This window comes from Gossypium raimondii, chromosome 12 (assembly GCF_025698545.1).
Source record: "Gossypium raimondii isolate GPD5lz chromosome 12, ASM2569854v1, whole genome shotgun sequence".
Lineage (NCBI taxonomy): Eukaryota > Viridiplantae > Streptophyta > Magnoliopsida > Malvales > Malvaceae > Gossypium > Gossypium raimondii.
Window position 1 is genome coordinate 54,111,171 of NC_068576.1, and position 22,110 is coordinate 54,133,280.

The 22,110-nt window shown below is 34.4% G+C and overlaps 4 protein-coding genes across 5 annotated transcripts; 1 reads left to right on the forward strand and 3 right to left on the reverse strand.

Moving 5' to 3' along the window:
* Positions 1 to 791: 791 nt before the first annotated feature.
* On the reverse strand, positions 792 to 4,762 carry LOC105765269 (calcium-dependent protein kinase 1). Its single transcript, XM_012584272.2, has 9 exons — positions 4,237 to 4,762; positions 3,857 to 4,143; positions 3,388 to 3,531; positions 3,012 to 3,164; positions 2,788 to 2,903; positions 2,420 to 2,587; positions 1,451 to 1,578; positions 1,238 to 1,337; positions 792 to 1,129 (listed from the first exon to the last, which is right to left on the reverse strand). Exons 1-9 carry the CDS (start codon positions 4,659 to 4,661, stop codon positions 1,046 to 1,048), a joined length of 1,605 nt encoding a protein of 534 aa, XP_012439726.1. The 5' UTR covers positions 4,662 to 4,762; the 3' UTR covers positions 792 to 1,045.
* A 3,328-nt stretch (positions 4,763 to 8,090) lies between these two features.
* On the forward strand, positions 8,091 to 12,263 carry LOC105765270 (uncharacterized). Its single transcript, XM_012584273.2, has 2 exons — positions 8,091 to 11,752; positions 12,047 to 12,263. Exon 1 carries the CDS (start codon positions 8,631 to 8,633, stop codon positions 11,712 to 11,714), a length of 3,084 nt encoding a protein of 1,027 aa, XP_012439727.2. The 5' UTR covers positions 8,091 to 8,630; the 3' UTR covers positions 11,715 to 11,752; positions 12,047 to 12,263.
* A 46-nt stretch (positions 12,264 to 12,309) lies between these two features.
* Positions 12,310 to 17,217, reverse strand: LOC105765271 (GDT1-like protein 1, chloroplastic). Of its 2 annotated transcripts, none has more exons than XM_012584274.2 (12): positions 16,915 to 17,217; positions 16,760 to 16,826; positions 16,061 to 16,363; positions 15,732 to 15,785; positions 15,124 to 15,185; positions 14,910 to 14,978; positions 14,522 to 14,573; positions 14,346 to 14,420; positions 14,117 to 14,246; positions 13,542 to 13,612; positions 13,197 to 13,244; positions 12,310 to 12,552 (listed from the first exon to the last, which is right to left on the reverse strand). In XM_012584274.2, the coding sequence occupies exons 1-12, from the start codon at positions 17,085 to 17,087 to the stop codon at positions 12,481 to 12,483; spliced, it is 1,176 nt and encodes a 391-aa protein (XP_012439728.1). In that variant the 5' UTR covers positions 17,088 to 17,217; the 3' UTR covers positions 12,310 to 12,480. The 2 variants fall into 2 exon arrangements, with proteins under 2 accessions (XP_012439728.1, XP_012439729.1); XM_012584275.2 differs by having other exon boundaries at positions 16,784 to 16,826; positions 16,915 to 17,213.
* Positions 17,218 to 17,890: 673 nt separating this feature from the next.
* On the reverse strand, positions 17,891 to 18,817 carry LOC105765273 (dirigent protein 5-like). Its single transcript, XM_012584277.2, has one exon. The coding sequence runs from the start codon at positions 18,653 to 18,655 to the stop codon at positions 18,062 to 18,064; it is 594 nt and encodes a 197-aa protein (XP_012439731.1). The 5' UTR covers positions 18,656 to 18,817; the 3' UTR covers positions 17,891 to 18,061.
* Positions 18,818 to 22,110: the final 3,293 nt, after the last annotated feature.

Genomic DNA, 22,110 nt, shown 5'->3' on the forward strand with positions numbered 1-22,110 from the left:
AAAGATTGGTTAATCAAAAGTAGACCCTTTGGATTGGCTGAAGACTCCAAGTTGACGACCACGCTTGCTCGTGGGGCTGCCGCTGGAACTGTAGGCCAAGCTGTTGCTCACCCTCTTCATGAATATTCCCATGAAATATCCAAAATTTATTCCAAAAGGAGATAGTTTTATTTAAATTAATGTTTTAAAAATAATAAAAATTAAATAAAAAGAGAGAGAATTGCCACTTGTCAAAATATCATACTTCTATGATATATAAATTTCTGTACTCGAATGGGTTCATAAAGTTGATGAATAATCTCTTTTTCTAAATCTTGTTTAGTTGTTTTTGCTATGGATCTAATATGCTACAAGACACAAGACATACATATTGAGTGTAATGATAAAATACATTAGATATTATTTAGATATTATTAAGAGGAACAGACATAATCCTCAAATATGGACCATAAAGCGGACATGGATGATAAAAAAGGATGTGATTTGTGACCATATGTTATCAAATTGCATGTTGGTTATAATATATTGGGTTGAAATTTCTTTCAACCTGAGCTGGATATCCTTTCCGAATGGACCTCATGATCGTTATTAAACTGTTATTGCTTTTCCAATAATTTCATTAGAAAGTTGCCAAATGTTTGCACAATTTGCCAAAACGTTTAAGTATACCACCCAATCGCACACAATGCTGCTAGAATCTCTCCGATCTCTCTAATGGTCGTTTATCAAGACCTCTTATCATGTTTAAACAATGGCGCCATGTACAATCAAGCAAAAAACTAGTCAGGCTCTTCTCTTCTAAATCTGCAACGCATCTCAGTAAGTTTTAATAGATTTGGCACTCCAGCAGTCAACAAAATAAGTTGCCGGACCTCAACAATATTACAGTCTCCCGCAGTATAGATAAACAACTAAGAACTGTTTCTCTATCCCAGGTGGTGAAACCGAGTTTACAAGAGATTTTGGTTTATAACAAAAATCGTATACATTAACAAACCAGTGGAGACGTGAATTTGAGCAGATATGCAAGCTGGCTGCATTTAGCTTACTTGCGTCGTCGGTTATTGGCCAACTCTGGGTTGCCTTTTCTCATCATGGCAACAAACTCATCATAGTTAATTCTTCCATCCTGTAGGAAGAACACTTCCATCAATTCGGTTACATAATACATAAAATAAGAATAGCATCCGAAATGAGATAAGAATAGATGCTAATCTAGAAAGTGGAAGAAGCATACCCTGTCTGTGTCAACTTCTGCAATGATTTCTTTTATTGTTTTTTCATCACCCATATTATACTTCTTAAGGGCCTGCTCTAGCTCTTCCATTGTAATGTACCTAAATTGAATTGTAAACAAATAAATTCAGTCATCGCAATAGGAACATATGATTCGGGAATGAAATTACCACTAAATAGTCATATAAAAAAACAAGATAGTAAGGTGGATTACCCGCTATTGTCCTTGTCAAAGTATTGGAAAGCGGTGTACAAGTGGTCTTCTCTTTCCATTCTATTCATATGCATGGTAGCTGTTATAAACTCAATGTAATCAATGGCTCCATTTCCATCAACATCAGCCTGGGGATGCAACAAATAGGTTATATAATACGATGGCTAGGTTATAAAGAATGATTTACATAATGAGATTTACACACATTCAAATATTTTAGGTAACGCTTCAAAAAACAGTATTCATCTACCTTTGGTTTTTTACATTTTTTAAAGGTTCTTGTCTGTCACTAATATTTCAGTAGAATGCATGTTAGTCAAGAAATAGGACATTCATGGTAATACTATGAGCAGATCCTGAGATGGTGAGTTGCAAAACAAAAGAAAAAAGACATTTTGAGCATAGCCCGGTTTACTGATTAGCTTAACAATAACCCAAAACATAAAGCAACTGTTATCACGAGATACTATTAAGTCAGTTGTGTAAAGGGTATATTCATCTTTCCTTAATACTTGGTTTTGTGTTACCTAAGGTTCCTTTACGGCTACCTAGAAAAATTAAGGGTTCCAATAGCATGTCAAGCAGGACCGAAGTCAGACAATGACTTCAGGTTAGCTTGAGGGAGTGCTCAAAGATCTCCAAAATCTGTGGTCCCAGTCTCATCTTCTTTAATCTATTTGGCATTATAATGGGATGACAAGTAGCATTATGGCCTCACTCAGCATTTATTGTCCTTGTAAAACTTATCAATTTCTACATTGTTCCTCAGTGCTAGAGGCTCCTAGATTCCTTCTTTCAACCAAGAAGCAAGGAACTTGAATTTGCATAAAGCTGATCGCTCTTGATACTAATCAAAGCACGTTTGTCCATCCAGACATTCATCCATTCATCTTAGGAGTCTTGTTTTTGTAAAGTATTTGAACGATTAGTGATTATTAGGCAGGATATATATAAAAAGACGAGGCATACCGCTTCCATTAATTGCCTCACTTCATGCTCAGAAAGCTTAGTACCGAGTTTAGGAAGGCCAGCTTTCAACTCCTCAAAGGTGATTGTTCCACTATTATCTGTGTCCATAGATTTGAACATCTCCTTCAAACCTATGATTTCTTCTTCAGATAAATTTTCTGCAATTACCTGAAAGGATAGCAAGAAAGAATAATCGATAACGATGATGACTATGTAGATTAGAAGTCTTTGGCGCTACTCAACTTTGAAACATTTAAGCCAGAAAATCTCATTGCTAATCCCCCATTATATTATCGTCTTTTCACATTTCATGAAATTTGTAGCTTAAATATTGATTTTTCACAATGGTAACAGAGAAAGCAATTCACCTTTAAAGCAACTTTTTTGAGTTTGTTCATTGCCCTGAATTGTTTCATTCTAGTTAAAACAGCAACATCAAGAGGTTTATCAGATGCATCACCATCTTCACGTATCCATGGATGATCTGGCATTGCAATTGGTAAGTTAAGCCACAACAGAAGACAAGCACTGTCAACTTGCAAAACCTTAAGCAGTTCATAGGTCCTTTCAGATAAGGAAAAAAAATACTCACTTAAGACTTCAACTGCAGAAAGCCGATCCTTAGGATCATGTCGTAGCATCTTCCTCACAAGATCTTTGGCACTGTTGGAAACAAAGGGCCATGGATCTGATGCGAAATCAATATTTCCCCGAAGAATAGAATCAAAGATACTCTGTTCAGTTTCTGCATGCAAAACCAAAGGCCTATAAATGAGATGGACTCTCACTCATCCACCACTTCTTAGTGCTCTCATTACAAATAAGCTCTTATTTCATCGGCGTGCTTAAATAGAATCATTGAAAATTTAAAACTTCAAAAGTTTCCACTCCTTATAAAAGGATATGGCTGTAAAACAATAATGTGAGGATCCTCTAATCATCACAGGATGAAACAATAATAGTAGTACCTCCATAGAATGGTGGGACTCCACTGAGGAGAATGTAGAGAATCACCCCAGCACTCCAAATATCAGCTTCATGTCCATAGCGTCGCCGCAATACTTCTGGAGCTACATAATAAGCACTTCCGACCAGATCCTTAAAAATATCTCCTGCATGCATCAATATAGAGAATTTCTAGTTGATACCCATCATCATTAAGTCTTTAGAAGTATATGCGGGGCGAAAAGTATCTGTCTTTACCTACATTAGTCTGTTAGATAAATTGCTGACAGGATGAAAAATTACGATTAAATAATAAGGATTTTGTTGTAGAACATCTAAGAATGATAAAGATCTTCAGTCATACAAAAAGTTATGAAGATTTTCTCCCTTTTTTATTCATCTATAAACCTTTTCATCACATATTCATAACGATCAGCAATTCATCACAACAAAATGAAACAAACTCAAATCAAAGAAACCAAAAATGCTTACCTGGCTTGAAAAATACAGAGAGCCCAAAATCTGTAGCCTTCAATGGAGAATCCTCGTCCTTACTCAGTAACAAGAAATTCTCAGGCTTCAAGTCCCTATGCATAACCCCCATGGAATGACAATTATGAACCACCGTCACGATCTGCCGGCACAAATTAGCCGCCTCCCTCTCTGAATAATGGCCTTTCGCTATAATCCGGTCAAACAACTCACCTCCCGCACACAATTCCATTATCAGATTCACGGAGTGACGATCCTCATAAGCCCCCTTCAGCTCCACAATATTCCTGTCAGACCCATTTACTAATGAACTTCTAAAACAATTACATCTATAACAGGATTAGAGGCATAATATCAAAGTTTTGTTTGGTGGGGTAAACCTGTGGCCGGTTAGATGGTACATAATCTGGACTTCTCGGCGGACGTCTTCGATGTCATCACGGTTGATAAGCTTACGGGTGGCGATGGATTTACAAGCGAATTGCTGATTGGTTTCTTTGTGAGTCACTAAGTAGGTAACACCAAACTGCCCACGACCGAGCTCGCGGCCGAAGACGTAAGTTGACCGGACGTCTTCCATGGGACGGCCAAGCACACGACCGATCGGTGGAGTAGCGGATGGAGCAGTGTGGTGGTTGGGGGCGGCGGAGGAGGAGGACAAGTTGTGGTGGGTTGAAGGTTTGGGGGGTCTTGGAGCCGATGCGTCAGCAGGTAGGACATTGATGCCATGGTTGGGACCACCGCCGGTGTTGGTCTCTGGTCGGAACTGGCTATCGGCGGATGGTTGACTGTTACAGTTACCCATTCTTTAAGAAGGAAATTTGGAGAGAGAAAAAACACAATCTCCTTTACTAAGTCAAATCTGAGTCAAGCGAGTTGCTAGAGTGTAAAAGGAAAATTATAAGGGAGGTAGTTTGTTTTTGGTCTCAAACTGATGGTGTAAGAGAAAAGGAAGCCTTACGCGCGTGTGCAAGATTCACGCGCTTCCCTATAATGACACTTCACGCGGCTTTTTGGTAAATACATTAGCAATAATTTCTTTACTTTGCTTTTCCATGGTTAAAATCTGCTATTAATTCCTCTACTTTACAAAAGTTATGGATTTAACCCATGTACTTTAATTTGATCATTTTTAATCTATGTACATTTTGAATTTTTAAATTTCAATCTTCACCAAAATGATAACTGTTAAATTCATAAAGTCAAGATCTATTATTTAAAAATCTAATACAATGACATATTATTATATGTGGAATGTCATGCCAACTTGTTAATACTTACGAAAAATCTAATTAATTGATTAACAACTTTTGTTTACGCCAAGATTGATATTTCAAATTTTGAAAATATAAAGACTTAAAATGATTCAATTAAATAATATGGACTAAATCTATAATTGTATGCATTGTATAGGACTGATAATTAAATTTAATGAAATGAATTTAACTGTTTTGGTTTGGGCCAAGACTAAATTTTAAAGTTCAAAAAGTACATGGACTAAAATTATTCAATTCAAAAAATACAAGGACTAAAATTAATTAGATAAAGATACAATGACTAAATCCATAAATTTTATAGAGTACGATGGCTAATAGTAAAATTTAACTTTATTGACTGTAAAACTTTTCACATGAAACCCACGTTCTACGTTTCCATTTTGGTAAGTAGGTTAAAATCGCCGAGAGCCTTTTGGCCTAATAGTGATGGTATTGTGTTATAGCCATGAAAGCTTGATTAAATCTGAAGTAATTTCAATTTCCATTCTTAATTATAAAAAAAAGAGTTAAAATATTATATAAATCTTTGTATTCTTTATTGATTTAGTAATTTAGTTTTATTTTTAAGAATTTAATTTTTTCATTCTTTTCGTATTTTAAATTTTAAATTTAATTATTATTTTTAATTTATTGTTGTGACGATTTAAGATTAAAATTAAAAATTAAATTAAGTAACTAAAAATAACAAAATAATTTCATTTATGTTTGTAGTTGGATCTCAATTTTCCTTACAATAACACTTCAAGCGGTGTTTGGTAAATACATTAGCAATACTTTTTGACTTTGTTTTTCCACAGTAAATTATTTCACATGAAACTCATTGTGTACATTTTTATTTTGATATTTCTAAGTAGGATGTGATATAAATATCTGTATTTTTTTATAAATTTAAAATTTAGTTATTAAATTTTATTTTAAAATTTTAAAATTCATGTTTAATTATTAATATTTTTGTCATATTAATTGACGTGATATTTTGAAATAAAAATTTGTTTTTATCTATTTTTTAATAATATTATTATAGGTTAGGATTATATATCTTCTTCTTGACACAATGCCTAGAATTACCCATAGCCTTTTCTCAATCCATAAATAGAAGGATAATGCATTTCAGCATACTCGAACCAACGTCCTCCTCAATTGACAACAATATCTATGTCAATTAAAAAAAAACTTTTAACTAAAAGAATGATGCTGTAATGAACATGATTTTAACAAATAATTTTAACTATGTTAGTAGTTAAACCTGTATTTTAAAATTTAAAAATAAATAAACTAAATTCATAAAAATAAAAACATAAGGACTAATTTCTAAATTATGAAAAGTGCAATAATTTATGACATATTTTTACTTTATAAGTGTATATATATATCATAGCAATAAAAGGTGGTTTATACATTGTTATTTGACACGCTAATACAATAATAACTATAGTTTATATGTTTCATGAAAAAAGTTGACAGGTTACGTAAACATAGATTTCCTTATTAAAATAAAACAAAAGTTAGCTAAAGGTAATCAAAGATTACACATTTTTCATATAGATTACGATTTTATTTTGTAATATTTATTTAACTTACCTTCGTTATTTAAAGTAGAGAAAATAAATGTAAATTAATATTATGAAAATGGAATATTAACAAAATAGTTTAATAATATATAAAAATAAATAACTTACAATAATTATTTATAATATTATATAAATTATAATATCCCTAATCAATTTTGTATAGTTTTAATATTATTTATTAAAGATTAAACAACTTATTACAATTTTATTATATACTTTTAAAAATGTTTTGGATTACATTATTTTTCGATTTTAAAAAATTCCTTATGTTAAACAAAAATTAATGATATAAAAGATATGATAAAGATAATATACATAATTGATTTGTACATCGTGCAAATTAATTGATATCGATTTTCTATAAAATAATATCTATACATTTCTTTTCTATAATTATTTTTTTATTTTTAATAAAATATGTAATAAAACTGATTGATACACATTAGTACATGTTATATTGACAAAAATAATCGAATCATATTACCAAAACGAAATTTAAATTATTTAATACTAAATTAAAATAAAAATAAAGCTTAATGAAAACGTTTATATGTCTTGTTAAAATGGCCTTAATTGTATTTTTAAGTCTTTTTGGCAATAAACCTTTATTCCTTTTTTTCAAATTATTTTTTAATAGATTTGATGAAAGTACCGTTAAGTATTATTTTCACATGTAATAAATTAAATATCATTAAAATATTCCACGATGAAATTTTATATCATCCCGTTAACTTTTTAACGGTATTTTCATCAAATCGGTTAAAAAACCAATTTAAAGAAAAAGATTGATGATTAAAAAAAGCTCAAAAATACAGTTAGAGTAATTTTGACAAAACATATAAACTTTTGTAACCAAATTTACCAATTAAGCCTAAAAATAATACAACAATTGATACAGTTTGTAACCATATCGTACCTACTATTATAGTCTAAGAGGAGAGAGGAACTTTCTCATTGGCTAAACAGCTCAAATCGTGGCCTTTAGAAAAAATTGAAAGAACAAAGAAAAAGAAAAGTGTCACGGAGAATGAAAAGTGCGTGACAAGTTGAAACTGCAAAGCAAAAATGGACACATGAAAGTGAAACTCAAATCTTCATACTGAGGCCTAATGTCTGCGTACCAATTAAATCAGTCCTCTTTTTGCTGGGGGGTTAGATTCAAGCGATCTGTAAATGAGTATAAATTAATTGAGTTGAATTAAAATTTGACTTTGAAACAGGAAAAGTTAAGTCCAAATATTTACACGCCGATTCAAGTGAAGTTGATGGTCCATTAGCTTCTGTGAATGATATTGGGCCTTAGCCTTGCAAGAAAGTTTTATTGGGTTACGAAGGCCTGATAGGAAAGTTCTTCCTCAACAAAACGAAGCTTATAGGTTTTCTAGTTTTGAAATCACGTTACAGATTGATTTGAAGGGCAGCCACCTGTGAGATTGTGCAAAAATTTAACGATCTTATTAAGGGCACTGGTTTGAGCACCATCGTCTCCTTTCCTCCCCCCTCCCCCACCTTTAACCCTTCTTCTTTCTTTGTCCTTTGTTCTTTGCCTTGTTTCCGATTCCTGCCGTGTCTTTCTTCAACTCGTGTCAAGCAAAATAGAGGTTATTGGCGGTGACGACTAGCAGGTGGGGTGCCGTTAAATAACCCTAACTGTTCCTCTGAAGATCCGGCCCAACACTGTTTGAGCGGCGTCTTTCGGTATTTCGTGCCGCGCTGGAGCTTAAATCGGTTTGCCGAACGGAGATACGAATTCTTTCCCTCTATAGTATAATAGTTCCTTAGAATCAATATACCTTAATTACCCCAATTTTCTTTTAAGATTCCCAATACGTTATACGTTAGATTTTTGTTATTGTAGCTCTGTTCCATCACCTTGTTGTTGTTGTTGTTGTTGTTGTTGTTGTAACTTAGAGAAGAACAAAAAGAATGGGTGACTCTGATACTAGAAAGGTTAGGAATATATGCATATTAGCACATGTTGATCATGGTAAAACCACGTTGGCTGATCATTTAATTGCCGCCACAGGTGGTGGCGTGCTTCACCCTAAATTAGCTGGTAAACTTAGGTTTATGGATTATCTTGATGAAGAACAAAGGAGAGCGATAACGATGAAGAGTTCTTCTATAGCTCTTCATTATAAAGACCATGAGATTAACCTTATAGATTCCCCTGGTCATATGGATTTTTGTAGTGAGGTGTCTACTGCTGCACGGTTGAGTGACGGTGGGTTGGTTTTGGTTGATGCTGTCGAGGGTGTTCATATTCAAACTCATGCGGTCTTGCGTCAATCTTGGATTGAGAAGGTTACCCCGTGTTTAGTTCTTAATAAGATTGATAGGTTGATATGTGAGTTGAAGTTGAGCCCTATGGAAGCTTATAATCGGTTATTGAGGATTATTCTTGAGGTCAATGGGATTATGAGTATGTATAAGTCGGAGAAATATTTATCTGATGTTGATTCCATACTTGCTGGCCCTTCTGGCGAGGTTAGTGATGAGAATTTGGAGTCTAAAGAGGATGATGAAGAGGATACTTTTCAGCCTCAAAAAGGAAATGTGGCATTTGTGTGTGCTTTGGATGGGTGGGGTTTCACGATTAATGAGTTTGCTGAATTCTATGCTTCTAAGCTTGGGGCAAGTACATCTGCACTTCAGAAGGCTTTCTGGGGTCCTCGCTATTTCAATCCCAAGACCAAGATGATTGTTGGGAAGAAGGGATTAAGCGCAGGAAGTAAGGCAAGGCCAGTGTTTGTGCAGTTTGTCCTTGAACCACTTTGGCAGGTTTACCAGGCTGCTTTGGAGCCGGATGGGGACAAAGGGACACTTGAGAAAGTGATTAAGTCTTTTAATTTGTCTATTCCTCCTCGTGAATTGCAGAATAAGGACCCCAAGATTGTGCTTCAAGCTGTCATGAGTAGATGGCTTCCTTTGTCAGATGCAGTTTTGTCAATGGTGGTGAAGTGTATGCCAGATCCAATTTCTGCTCAGTCTCACAGGATTTCACGTTTGCTTCCCAAAAGAGAGATTCTTGATAAAGGGGTGGACTCTAATGTGCTTGCAGAGGCTGATCTAGTGAGAAAGTCAGTTGAAGCTTGTGATTCTAGCCCTGAAGCACCGTGTATTGCGTTTGTGTCTAAGATGTTTGCGGTTCCGACAAAGATGCTTCCCCAACGAGGTCCTCAAGGGGAGATTTTAAACAATTTCACTGATGAAGGTGGAACTAGTGAATCTGATGAGTGTTTCCTTGCATTTGCTAGGATCTTTAGTGGGGTTCTTACATCAGGACAAAGAGTTTTCGTGCTTTCAGCTCTATATGATCCTTTGAGAGGGGAATCAATGCAGAAGCACATGCAGGAAGCTGAATTGCAGTCCTTGTATTTAATGATGGGTCAGGGTCTGAAACCAGTGACCTCTGCAAGGGCTGGTAATATTGTGGCAATTCGTGGACTTGGCCAGCATATATTAAAGAGTGCAACTCTTTCGTCTACAAGAAACTGTTGGCCTTTCTCCAGTATGGCATTTCAGGTTTCCCCTACCCTAAGGGTTGCAATTGAACCCTCTGATCCTGCAGATATGGGTGCTCTTATGAAAGGTCTGAGGCTTCTCAACCGAGCTGATCCATTTGTTGAGGTCACTGTTTCATCTAGAGGGGAACATGTGTTAGCCGCTGCTGGTGAGGTTCATCTAGAAAGATGCGTCAAGGATTTGAAGGAGAGATTCGCAAAGGTGAGCCTGGAAGTCTCTCCACCTCTTGTCTTCTATAAAGAGACCATTGAGGGTGATTTGTCTAATGCATTGGAGGATTTGAAACTGTTTACTGCTGACTCAGATTATGTTGAAAAAGTGACTTCAAATGGAAGATGTACCATTCGTGTTAAAGTCTTGAAACTTCCACCTACACTAACCAAGGTGCTTGATGAAAGTGCTGATTTGCTCTCAGATATTATTGGAGGTAAACTGGGGCAGAGTGGTAAAAGCTTAGAAATGCATCCGCTAAGTCTGAGTGAAAATGAGAGTCCAATTGAAGTACTCAGAAAACGCATGGTTGATGCTCTGGAGAGTGATTTTTTGTGTGGAAATGAAAATGACAAGGATCAGGCTGAAAAATGCAAAGGTAAATGGCTCAAGCTTCTTAGGAGGATCTGGGCTCTTGGTCCAAGGCAAGTTGGTCCTAACATCCTTTTCACTCCAGATTACAAAACAGAGAATAATGATGGCACTAGTCTGATACATGGCTCTCCTTATGTGTCTCTGAGACTGGGTTTGGCTGATAATTCTACTGCTAGTGATATTGCTGCTATTGCATCTTCGGAACTGACTCAACCGCTGTATGGAGAACCAGAAAGTCTGGAGAGTAGTCTGATGTCTGGATTTCAACTGGCTACTGCAGCTGGGCCCTTATGTGATGAGCCAATGTGGGGATTAGCATTTGTCGTTGAAGCTTATATCTCTCCCTCAACTGTTCGGGCTGGTGAGTCAGAACCTAACCAACAATCTGAGCAGTATGGCCTTCTTACTGGGCAGATAATGACAGCTGTCAAGGATGCCTGTAGAGGAGCTGTGCTTCAGAGGAAGCCTAGGCTTGTCGAAGCCATGTACTTTTGTGAGTTGAATACTCCAACAGAATATTTGGGCCCTATGTATGCAGTTCTTGCACGGAGGCGAGCCCGAGTTTTGAAGGAAGAAATGCAAGAAGGCTCTCCACTTTTTACAGTGCATGCCTATGTGCCAGTTTCTGAAAGTTTTGGTTTTGCTGATGAGCTAAGGAGATGGACATCTGGGGCTTCTAGTGCCCTTCTTGTGCTTAGTCACTGGGAAGCACTTCCTGAGGATCCATTTTTTGTACCGAAAACAGAAGAGGAGATAGAAGAATTTGGTGATGGTTCTAGTGTTCTTCCAAATACAGCAAGAAAGCTCATTAATGCTGTGAGGCGGCGAAAGGGTTTGCCTGTAGAAGAAAAAGTAGTTCAGCATGCAACAAAGCAGAGGACGCTAGCTCGTAAAGTGTAAAGTTGATCAATCAAGCCAGGTTATTATCTACAAATATGGTGGGTGTAATATGTTCTTATACACAAATTAAATTTCCGTACCAATTTTGTCTTCTTTTCTTTTTTCCCACTGGGAACAGATGTAGCAAACTCTTTTTGAAATGAAAGTTTATCCTGAACATTGATCAATAAAAACGAAACTGTTGCAAACCATGATCCTGTCCAGGCATAATCATCTAGTAGCCTGTATCATTTCAGTTTGATTATTTCTTTTTTTGCATATTGTAGTGAGGTTAATATTTGTCGCACATGCTAAAGCTGAGCAAAATCTTTATAGCTTCTAATGATTGGTAGGTTCATGGAGGCAGGCAGGCAGCTGCCCTGGAGCTAAAGCAAGTTTCTTGGCTTACTTCCAGTCCAGAAATCTTGGTTTTATTGATTTTATCTTGTGATATGAAAGAACACTAGATTTGTCATTGCTTTATTCCTGTAATGGATTCCCCATCTGAATTTCACATTTGCAGTACAGTTAATACATTCCACCATTAGTCCATTTGTTTTCGGAGAATAATGTTATTAGGTTTTAGGGTTTATGGCTATGCACGAAACCACAGGAATTTTTCATTGTAATCCCTTGTTTTAGCTCAAGATTTGATTCAATAAGTAACGAATCCATGATTATAATAAGTACATGTAATCAGTAATAGGAGCAAAGAACTAAAGTCCTAATAATTGCACCAAAAAAATGTGATTTTAATTTTATTTCTTTAACTCCAAGTTTCCAACCTCTAATTGACAATCTCAAACAATGTTACGGCAGCGAAGACAAGAAAGAGAGTACCGCCGATGTAGGCAATGGTCTGCACAAGAACGAAAGAAAAACTCTCAGTTCCCTTTGATGGATGAAAATGTGCACATAGAAAAAATAAATATGCTTCACTGCTTAGGCAAGGAAGATGCCCCCAACAGCACACAATCCGCCCAGCCTTATTCCAAACTGATGTTTAGTTATATGGATGTTTCGTCTGTTATGGCCTGAACAGGGACCAACCAATGCACCTTTAAAGATGCAAATACCATTTATACCATTGTGATGCAGAGTTTACGTTCTTGGACTAGACGATTTAAACCGAAAAATAAACCGATCAGCAAGATAATATGGTTATAGCAACAATTTGCCATTTAGACCTGATGAGGAAAGGAACCAGACAAGGTGGAAATGCTGATAACATAAGTTTGGAATCACTCTAAACTCGACGATGATTGTTCTATGTCCATGCAGAATACCCTTATGCATTGAACTTTCCACAATATTCTTAACTGCTAGGAAGATTCAATTTTTATGCATAAGAATAAAATTGTAAGATCAGTTTAGTGATTTTTGTGATTCCATAGTGCTAAATTGCAATACAAGAGGAATCTGTGGAAAACCAAATCTGAACAAGAAATACCACATGATGTATTCTGATGAACAGATGAAGAAGGCTTGAAGTTCAAATTTTACCTTCTCTGATAAGAATGTTCCCAGTAAAGATCCTCCCAAAACAGCAACCTGTAGAAAGAATTTGAAAGTCGATCAGGTCTTTCCGTTTCTGTACGGAATTCTTAAAAAGAAAAAAGTGGAAATTTTAATTGGATTAAGGGCCCTGATAACTGAAGTCCATTAGTTACTCAGTTGAGTAATCTAAAGCAATTTTGACTTCGCATATTTATATTTTGCAATTGCAGTTCACGCATTAGAAAAATATTTCTAGCAGTAGGACTATCAAATATAATAGTAGCCTGTGAAATATGGCTGCAAAGAAAGACTACTTTTGTGTTTATTCTTTTATGCTCAAGTATTAGTTACCAGAGTAGCAACACCATGACCAGCCAGTGCGCCTGCAATGACTCCGAGAGGAGAAGATGCTGCCGCTAGTGCTGCATGAAAAGAAGAGACATAAATACTTCATACAGAGGCAGCCTTTCCAGGTAGAATGAATGCAAAGACTTGACTTTGGTTTGAGAAATTCACCAGATAAAACTTATTGTGGTTAGATAATAATCCTCACTGAAAACTCTAAACATCTCAACATCAAATTTATTGCTTCTACATTACTTTTTTCCATCTGTTAAAGTAATCAATTTGTATTTTTTTTCTGATGATTATTTACACTGAAGATGTGCATCCACCTTTAGATATATGATGTAAAGTAGAAGCACAGAAATTGTTTTCGGCAGTAAAACAGATCCACTAAGTCCACCTACTTTCTTTTGATCTAAACAATTCATTCTGGATTAACAAATCATGAACTCAGCCTTCCTAAGATACTTATAACATATAAATGTTCTGTTGTTGTTAATTGTTAAGCATGTATAACTAGAGACTAGTGATCCCTGATTAATTGAAGATATGATATAAATGTACAGAATCCTTGCACTGACCAATTGTGGAAAAGAATGATTTATCACCCCACTCAGCAACGAAAACCAAGAAGAAAGTGCTAATAACAGTGTTGGCAGCAGCAAAGATTCCAGCTCCATTTCCTGAAAATTCTGAAACTGCTAATTCTGCCTGTTTGATACCACAAGTTGTGAAACTGATTTAAGAACTCTCTATATATATACATACATATGTATCTTAAGACATCATATAAAGAAATGGTGAATTGACCTCCTTTTGTTCATCTTCTGCTTTTTGATTATCACTTGAAGCAGCATCAAGCAATGTTGAAACTCCAAAGTATACCTGCAATTTTTTAAAGTAGCTTACACTTCTGAGCCTATGATGTGCTTTCCCATCTTTACCTGGCAAATAAAGCCTAATCTAAATGTTGGAGGAAAATATACCAGAAGGAAAACAGCAGCAATATCGTCAATAGGCAGATCAGCCCCACCAAAACTGGCCATTAATAGTATTATGTTAGAGGAAAGAAATAACAACAACAACAACAACATTTAAACCAACCGGTCTAAGGATCATAATAAGACAACTGCTTGACCGAAGATAGTTGTTTAGAAGCGTAATGATAAAAGATTTCAGCATAACGGACAATAGCTACTCTTCCTTTGATTTAAGTTTACATTGCAAATTTTCGAGGTGAAACTGATCAGAAAAGGTCGCGAGATTATACATTTAGTGGTTTGCAATATGCATTCCATGATCTACATAATGTCATTGGATTATAGTCTTTTTTCTGCCCAGGTTTATAATAGACGTAAATCTCAAGGGAAAAACCTGAACGGAAGGATTTCGTCGACATAGTGGAAAGTTCTTCCGAGAACAACAGATATGATTGTCATTGCCCTGTACATGATAGATTAGCACTTTGTTATTTGAAACGACATTCCTGTCTTTTTTGGGAGAAGCACACACCTATGAGCAATCTCATTTAATGAAATTAAAAATGCAAAGGACTTCTAAATCACCATGCATGGGCAGAACAACGTACGCAAGTGCTCCAAAAGTCCCAGTGAAAGTTACAACAGCAGAATTTCTAGCAGCTAAAAGTGCCTGCATATAAAACATCCAAATCAAGGTGCACTCAACAGTCTATGTATAAGTACTAATGGAAAAGAAAATGGTTAAAAATTTGAAAAATAATGCATCCTCTGTTAACACTGAAAAAAGATTAACAACCTAGTATCTATCCAGCCAAAAATAAGAAGGGTAAACTATCAAAATAGTCACTTTTGTTTACCTCATATTACATTTTAGTCACTTATGTTTGAAATGTGAAAAAATATGAGGACCAATTGTATAATTTAACTTAAAATTTTTGTTTGAAATGATGATTTAACGTGCCACATCAGCTTACCATTACACCGTTAACGGCTCAGTGACTAAAATGTTACAACATGTTAACATAAGTGAAATAAAAGTAGCTATTTTGGTAGTTTACCAAATAAGAATGGTGAACGACACAGGGTTTAAGTTATCTGAATACAGATAAGATACAAAACTAATGATTGTGAGAAATAGAATAGAATATAAAGAAAAGGCAATTGACAAATTCTTTCTGGTCACAAATGAAATATTACTACAAGGATTCAGTCTTACCGCAATGAAAAAGGTTTTGTCTCCCAGTTCTGAGAAAAATATCAGCAAGAATGCCTGAAATAAAAGAAAATGATTCAATTACGATAGTTCAAGGCGTCCGGTCAAGCGTGCAAAAACCAAAGGAGTGGCAATGACACAAAAATCACAATAGTCATATACCCAGATGGAAAATATCAGTCCTCTAAACATTAAACTCTAGAAAACAATGGAGTTTATTAAGTTCTAATCAGTTAACAGAAGAGTTTGACAAAAGCTGAATTACTATGCATAGGCCTCAATATAAATGATAAAAGCAACAAATATAAAAGTTACAGGGAGATTTTCCTAACTGAAGCAAAACCTGTGCTAATATCACCAAGGTCTCCTACGTAAGGAATTGACTGCAACCCACTAGCAATATCTGAAACAGCAACTGCTGGTTGTAAGTCATGAAATGTCAGCAATCCAAAAAGAGCCATAAACTTTAGTGCATTGTTGAACAATGTAGTTGAAACAGCCAAATTTGCAGCTATATAGTTTTCCTTTCTCAAGTTATTGTTTACAGGTGCATGATCTGAAACACAACAATCCTCTGATTTGTGCCCCAATGCTATAGTCTCTCCCCTTTTCTTGCAATCAACATACTTACGCTCCTGGTAAAAAACGAAGCACTCAGATAAATACATATAAACAACTTATAAGCCAAGACAAGAACTCCTATATTTCAACCAAAATGACACAGAAATGCCATGTAAAAGAAAGTATTTCAAAAATAAAAATGTGATGGGTTAGTAAGCAAACATTGGCTGCTAAAAACATAAAAATTGATACAACTATAAGGAGAACAAGCATCCAATAGATAAAAGGCAGGATAGGGGTTTTAAATCACAACATGAAAGAAATTCTGATTTTTTTCCATCGAAGGCATAATATTGTCAAACTCCTCATTCTACCCTTCCAAACAAAAGCATCATAAAAGCACTTTACTTTTTAAACCAGTCTAAATATTTGTTAAAATTCAATGAAATCAAGAAGGAAAGAAACTTTACTAAGCAATGCTGACGTTCAACTACCTTTTGCAGAAGACCTCCAAACCACCCCTCGCATCTGTACCACCTGTAGCTAGGCATGGTTCAAAAGAAGAAGAAAAAAAAGCTCTAAAGCAATGACCCTTAAATGGGTCGAAAAGAAAAGGAAAGACTACCTGGAGAAAAGAAGGCTATGGTGGCGAGAAGAGAGGTTTGGATATTGCTTCTTGGAGAGAGAATTAACATTGAAAGAAAGGAAATGAGAGGTGAAAGAGTTGGGAGGTTTAGGAGATGGAGGCAAGAGTGAATGAAGAACCAAGCCGCTGTCCCTGAGCGTTATGCCTTTCATTCTCTCGGGCAAGCAGCTCTCTCTCTCTGCTTCAGTCTGTGTTGAACTTGTGGTTCTCGTTATGGCCACTAATGTCCATTGATATAGTAATCTTGGAGATGGATAAAATAGGAGAATAGCGCCAATACAAATTCAGCAGTTATCGTCGTTGCAATTTGCATGTTTAAAGCTAAAACTTGGGCTTTAATCTTGGGTCCTTTCCAGATTTCTTGTTGCTTTGATCACTGAACCAATAACCATGGGCTTTTATAATGCTCAAAGAACTTATGGGTTCACCCTAAACCCAAGTATGGTTTAATAATCTTTATGATTCCTATTTAATTAAATTATGTTTGTTTAAAATAATATTTTAATATTTGGAGTAATAGTAATTTTATAAAAATAAATAATAGAGACCAAGACATAATGAACTTGTTTATTGTCTGAAATTTTATTTTGATTATCATTTTATATATTTTGAAATAATTTATACAATTATTTAAGTATTTTATTGAGTTGATGTCATCTTTAATTAGGTCACAAATTCAATTATGAAATTATTAAAATTATTTTAAATTATAATTAATATTATTATAATGTCACTTTTATCTTTTCATATTTTTATATCATCTTTAAATTAAAAAATAAAAAGCAAATATGTGTTCAATAATATTAAATACAATTTTGTTATCACTCCACTTATATTCATTATTACAAAATATTTTCTTTCCATGCCACAATTTTATTTTATTTAAAAGTGTTTATTATTGATTGTTTTATTACTTAAATACAGTTAAAATGATATACTCAATAAAAGAAAATGATTACATCTTTAAAACCTCAAAGTTCATCGAGATTGCAAATTATTTGGTACCATGCACACACTTACATACATGCATGCATATATACATATATAAGTATACAAAGCATGCACAAATTATATCCAAATACATCAAACAATAAAAAGACCATGGCTAAGCAAGTCTGCATATAGTTTAATAGCATTCATACAACTTAATATCCATTTTAAGGCGAAAATATTTGGTACCCTCTTGAGTATCGGTCTGAAATGTAACAATACCTCTAGTCATGAAGAAATCACCGGTCCCCCCTACAATTGACAGATCTCTCGCCTTCTCCCTCATCATATCCGCCCCCATAATGTTTAGGGTTCCCTTGTAATCACTCGAGTTAAACACCAAAGTGTAAGCAAACCAAGCATTGTAGGTAGTTTTCATATCATAGAAGTAGAACCCTTGTGCCCTTGCAACGGGATGAGAGAGGAGATGCTGGTCTTTTGTCATGGGATCATCGAATACCACGAGCTTCCCAAAGTCGGTGTTACCCAGCTTGGTCGCATTAGCTGTTGCGGCGGACGTTGCGTTAGCCACGTCATTGCCGTCGAAGAGGATGTCGTGGTAGTAGAGGATAAACCTTTTGCATGGTTTTTTGGGATTCAGTATCTTTTTGGTAGCTGAAACTGGGTAGTGTCGGGACAGAAACAGGATTAAGAAAAGAACACAACATGATTTCACTACAGGAGACCTCATGGTGATGCTTTTGTTTGATGAAACCAGCTCTCTCCCCATGTCTATATATAGAGAAACACATACACATACACGTGGTGGAAACTATGCTTTCCTAGAGAATGATTGCGCAAGCAATGACAATCCTGCTTCTCCTATTTGAGCGCAAGCCCATATCAGTCCCATTTGCAATAATGGAAAGTAATCGTGGTCATTTCAGATTAGTTCAGATTTGAATAAGGAAATGACAGTAGTAGTTAAGTAGAGCTGAATAGAAAGAGGAAATGATTGCAAGCAATGATTATCCTGCTTCTACTATTGGAGTGTAAGTTCATATCAGTGCAATTTGCAATAATGGAAAGTAACTGATTTGGTTGCTCTCCAACTCCCATTAACATTTATTTAATCTTTCTTACGTCTCCTTTCTAAAACATATTACGTACTATTATTTGCAATTTAACAACTCCTAGAGTCTTCTTCGATAAGTGAAATCCACTAAGTTTATTGTGCAAAACAACAACTATTAGTGTTCTTTCAACATTAAAAACCCACCAGTTATAGACTAATTGGGCTATTATACATCTTTAAAAGATGAAAGATTGGCATTCGATAAGTTTGGAATTCAAACCCAACTCTCTTTGCTCTTTTCGACGAAAAAGAGCTAGGCTTTTATCCCTTGAGAAGATATGATGAATCAAACATAATGCGAGCCCGAAACGAAACTTAAGTCGAGACCTGTACTTAGATGGACTTAAATTGTAACACCCCTTACCCGTATCCAACACCGGAATAGGGTACGAGGCATTAATAAAACACATACACTTGTAAACGTATTTAACCGAGTTATTAAATTTCATCCAAACTAAAACTTTCAAAATAATTAACATGCTTCTATAACTTTTCACAATATATCCTCAAAATATTATAATCATAATAATTAGGGCCTACGAGACCCGATACATACTCATGCAATTCAATGCTTCATTTCCATTCCATTCAATTCGCAATTTCTCATGCTCACAATTTAAATCATATCACTAGCAATTTCCATTTAATTCACGTACAACTCAATGACATTGAGTTCAACATTAATACATACTTACCATTTAACTCAACGTTTATCGATTATACCATTCAATAACACATTTATGAAATTCTCAATTTTGCAATGAAAATGTCACTTTAAAATAACAACATCATCCTAATATAAATACACTACCACTTAACCATTGTAATACCCCGAAAATCTTTACAGTAAGATATTATCTTTGATATAATAAAATAAAAAAATAAAGCGTCAAAAAGGGGAAATTTTGGAGTTATGTCAACATTGGGTCGTATATTATGACATATTAGTTCAAGAAAGGATTAAATCGTAAAAGTGAAAAAAGCTTTGTTGCCCAAGAGTAAATACTCAAAAATTAAGGGGTTAAAGTGTAAATATGAAAAGTTGAAGGACCAATGGTGTAAATATTTTAAGGGTGGAATGATATAGAAACTAAGAAAAATGGATGGATTAGGACCAAATTGAAAAAGGTGAAGAAGTTTGAGGGACCAAATCACAATTTTACCAAATTAAGTGATGACTCAAGATGGAATTTTAAAAGATCATGGAGGGCAAAATGGTCAATTAGAAGAGAGAGAAATTTAGAAGATAATGATGATGTTGGAGATATTTTAGATTAAATAAATAAATATTAGTTTATTAATATTTTGATTTGATTTTTAAATGATATGTTATTATTTTATTATTTTAATATTTAGTATATATATATGTGGAAAGAAAGATGAGAAGGATCCAACCCACCATCTTTTCCATGCAATTCACGTTAGAAGGTAAGAGAAGAAAGAAAGTTTTACTTTCTTTACAATTTAGTCCTTCCACCAAAAATTCATCATTTTATCTAGAAATCAAAAGAATTTCCATATCCATCAAGAGAGAAAGATAACAAGGAGACTATGGGAGTTAGAATATCAAGTTAGATTCAAAAATAGAAGCTGGAGGAGAGAAAATCAAGTTAAAGATTGAAATCAATATGACAAGGTAAGTACATCAAGATTTTAAAATATTTTTAAGTTTGATATTATTGAAAAAGCATGGAAATGATGTTAATGTAAAGTTTTTGTATATATGGTCCTATGTTCTTGATATGTTCGTGAAGAGAAAATAAGAGAAAGTGATGAGAAATAGTGTAGAGAAAGAAAATAAGGGTGTTATAAACATGGTAATAAACATCTTGCACTAAAATGGTTTTGGACAGTAACAGTGGGCTCACTTTGAAAAATCACCATAAATTATGAAAATCGAATTAGAGTATGAATAAAATATGGAATTAAATATTATTGAGTCTAGTTTCTCATAAAAGAAACGGTGTAAGTAATGGAATTTTAAATTATGAGATATAATAAATTTTGTGAGACAAGGTCAGAATGAATTCGGGTTCCCCTGTTCTGAATTGGAAAAATAATTAAAAATTGTAAAAAAATAGTTATGGGTTAAAATTTATATGTTTAAAATCCTTAATGAGTCTATTTTCAAGAGAAACAAATGGAAACATCATCCGAATTCTGAACAAATAGATAATTAATTTTTAGTGAAGAAGGGTCGGAATTGTCAGACAGCAGAACAAAGGTGACTTTAAAGAATAAACTGTACTTATTGGCTGAACCAAAAATTCTGAAAATTTTATGGTAAGAAGGTATGTGAGTCTAGTTTCAGGTAAAATTATCGGATCCTAATTTGGAGTTCCGTAGCTCAAGATAAAAATAATTTAGTGGCTATGACTCAAATGGACAGCTTTGAATAAATTTACAAGTAAATTGTGAAATCATAGATAATGTTACTTATAAGCATGTATTATAAATTAAGGATGTGGAATGGAGAGGAGGAGGAGGAAAATATATATATGAATATTCAGTTAGCATGGATAACTTGCACGTTTTAGACTCAGGGACTAAATTGAATAAAAGTAAAACTTTAAGGGTAAATTTGTAAAAATGTCAAAAAGTGACCAAATTGCATGAAATGAATTGTTTTATTATTTAAATTAGTAAATGGAATGAAATATTAATTTAGATCAAGATTGGGTGAAAATTTGAGAAAAATAGAAAACTTCCAAAATATCCACAAATTTTAGTATTTACGCAATTTAGTCCAGTAGCTCGAATGAGCTATATTCGTAATAATTTTAATTGAAGTGAATGCTATTTAGTAATGAAAATTATATGTGTGTATTATTATTGGAATTAAATTATTATTGGTAATATGTATAATTATTTGATACATTTAGTTGATTATCAGAAGCTAAATTGAGTTGGAAGCTTGTTGGAGATATATCACAGTATCCACTGGTTCTATCGGTAATTTTGGATGATTTGATTCTGGTTATAATGGCATGTATAAGTTAAATTGGTTAACGTTAGCTCATTAATGTATTGATTTTGATTGGTTATAAATATTAATGCTAGATAAAAATGAAATGTCTGAAAATTAATTAGTAAACTCCGGTAATGCCTCG

Excerpts from the sequence above, each read along its gene's own strand:
- LOC105765270 (XM_012584273.2), top strand. The coding sequence starts at position 8,631 with ATGGGTGACTCTGATACTAGAAAGGTTAGGAATATATGCATATTAGCA.
- LOC105765269 (XM_012584272.2), bottom strand. The coding sequence starts at position 4,661 with ATGGGTAACTGTAACAGTCAACCATCCGCCGATAGCCAGTTCCGACCA. Across the intron at positions 2,904-3,011 it reads TTCTGCAGTTGAAGTCTTAA|ATCATCCATGGATACGTGAA; the intron begins GTGAGTATTTTT and ends TTGCAATGCCAG. Across the intron at positions 1,338-1,450 it reads TTTGACAAGGACAATAGCGG|GTACATTACAATGGAAGAGC; the intron begins GTAATCCACCTT and ends AATTCAATTTAG.
- LOC105765273 (XM_012584277.2), bottom strand. The coding sequence starts at position 18,655 with ATGGGGAGAGAGCTGGTTTCATCAAACAAAAGCATCACCATGAGGTCT.
- LOC105765271 (XM_012584274.2), bottom strand. The coding sequence starts at position 17,087 with ATGAAAGGCATAACGCTCAGGGACAGCGGCTTGGTTCTTCATTCACTC. Across the intron at positions 13,613-14,116 it reads ATCATTCTTTTCCACAATTG|CACTAGCGGCAGCATCTTCT; the intron begins GTCAGTGCAAGG and ends CTTTTCATGCAG. Across the intron at positions 13,245-13,541 it reads GTCATGGTGTTGCTACTCTG|GTTGCTGTTTTGGGAGGATC; the intron begins GTAACTAATACT and ends TTCTTTCTACAG.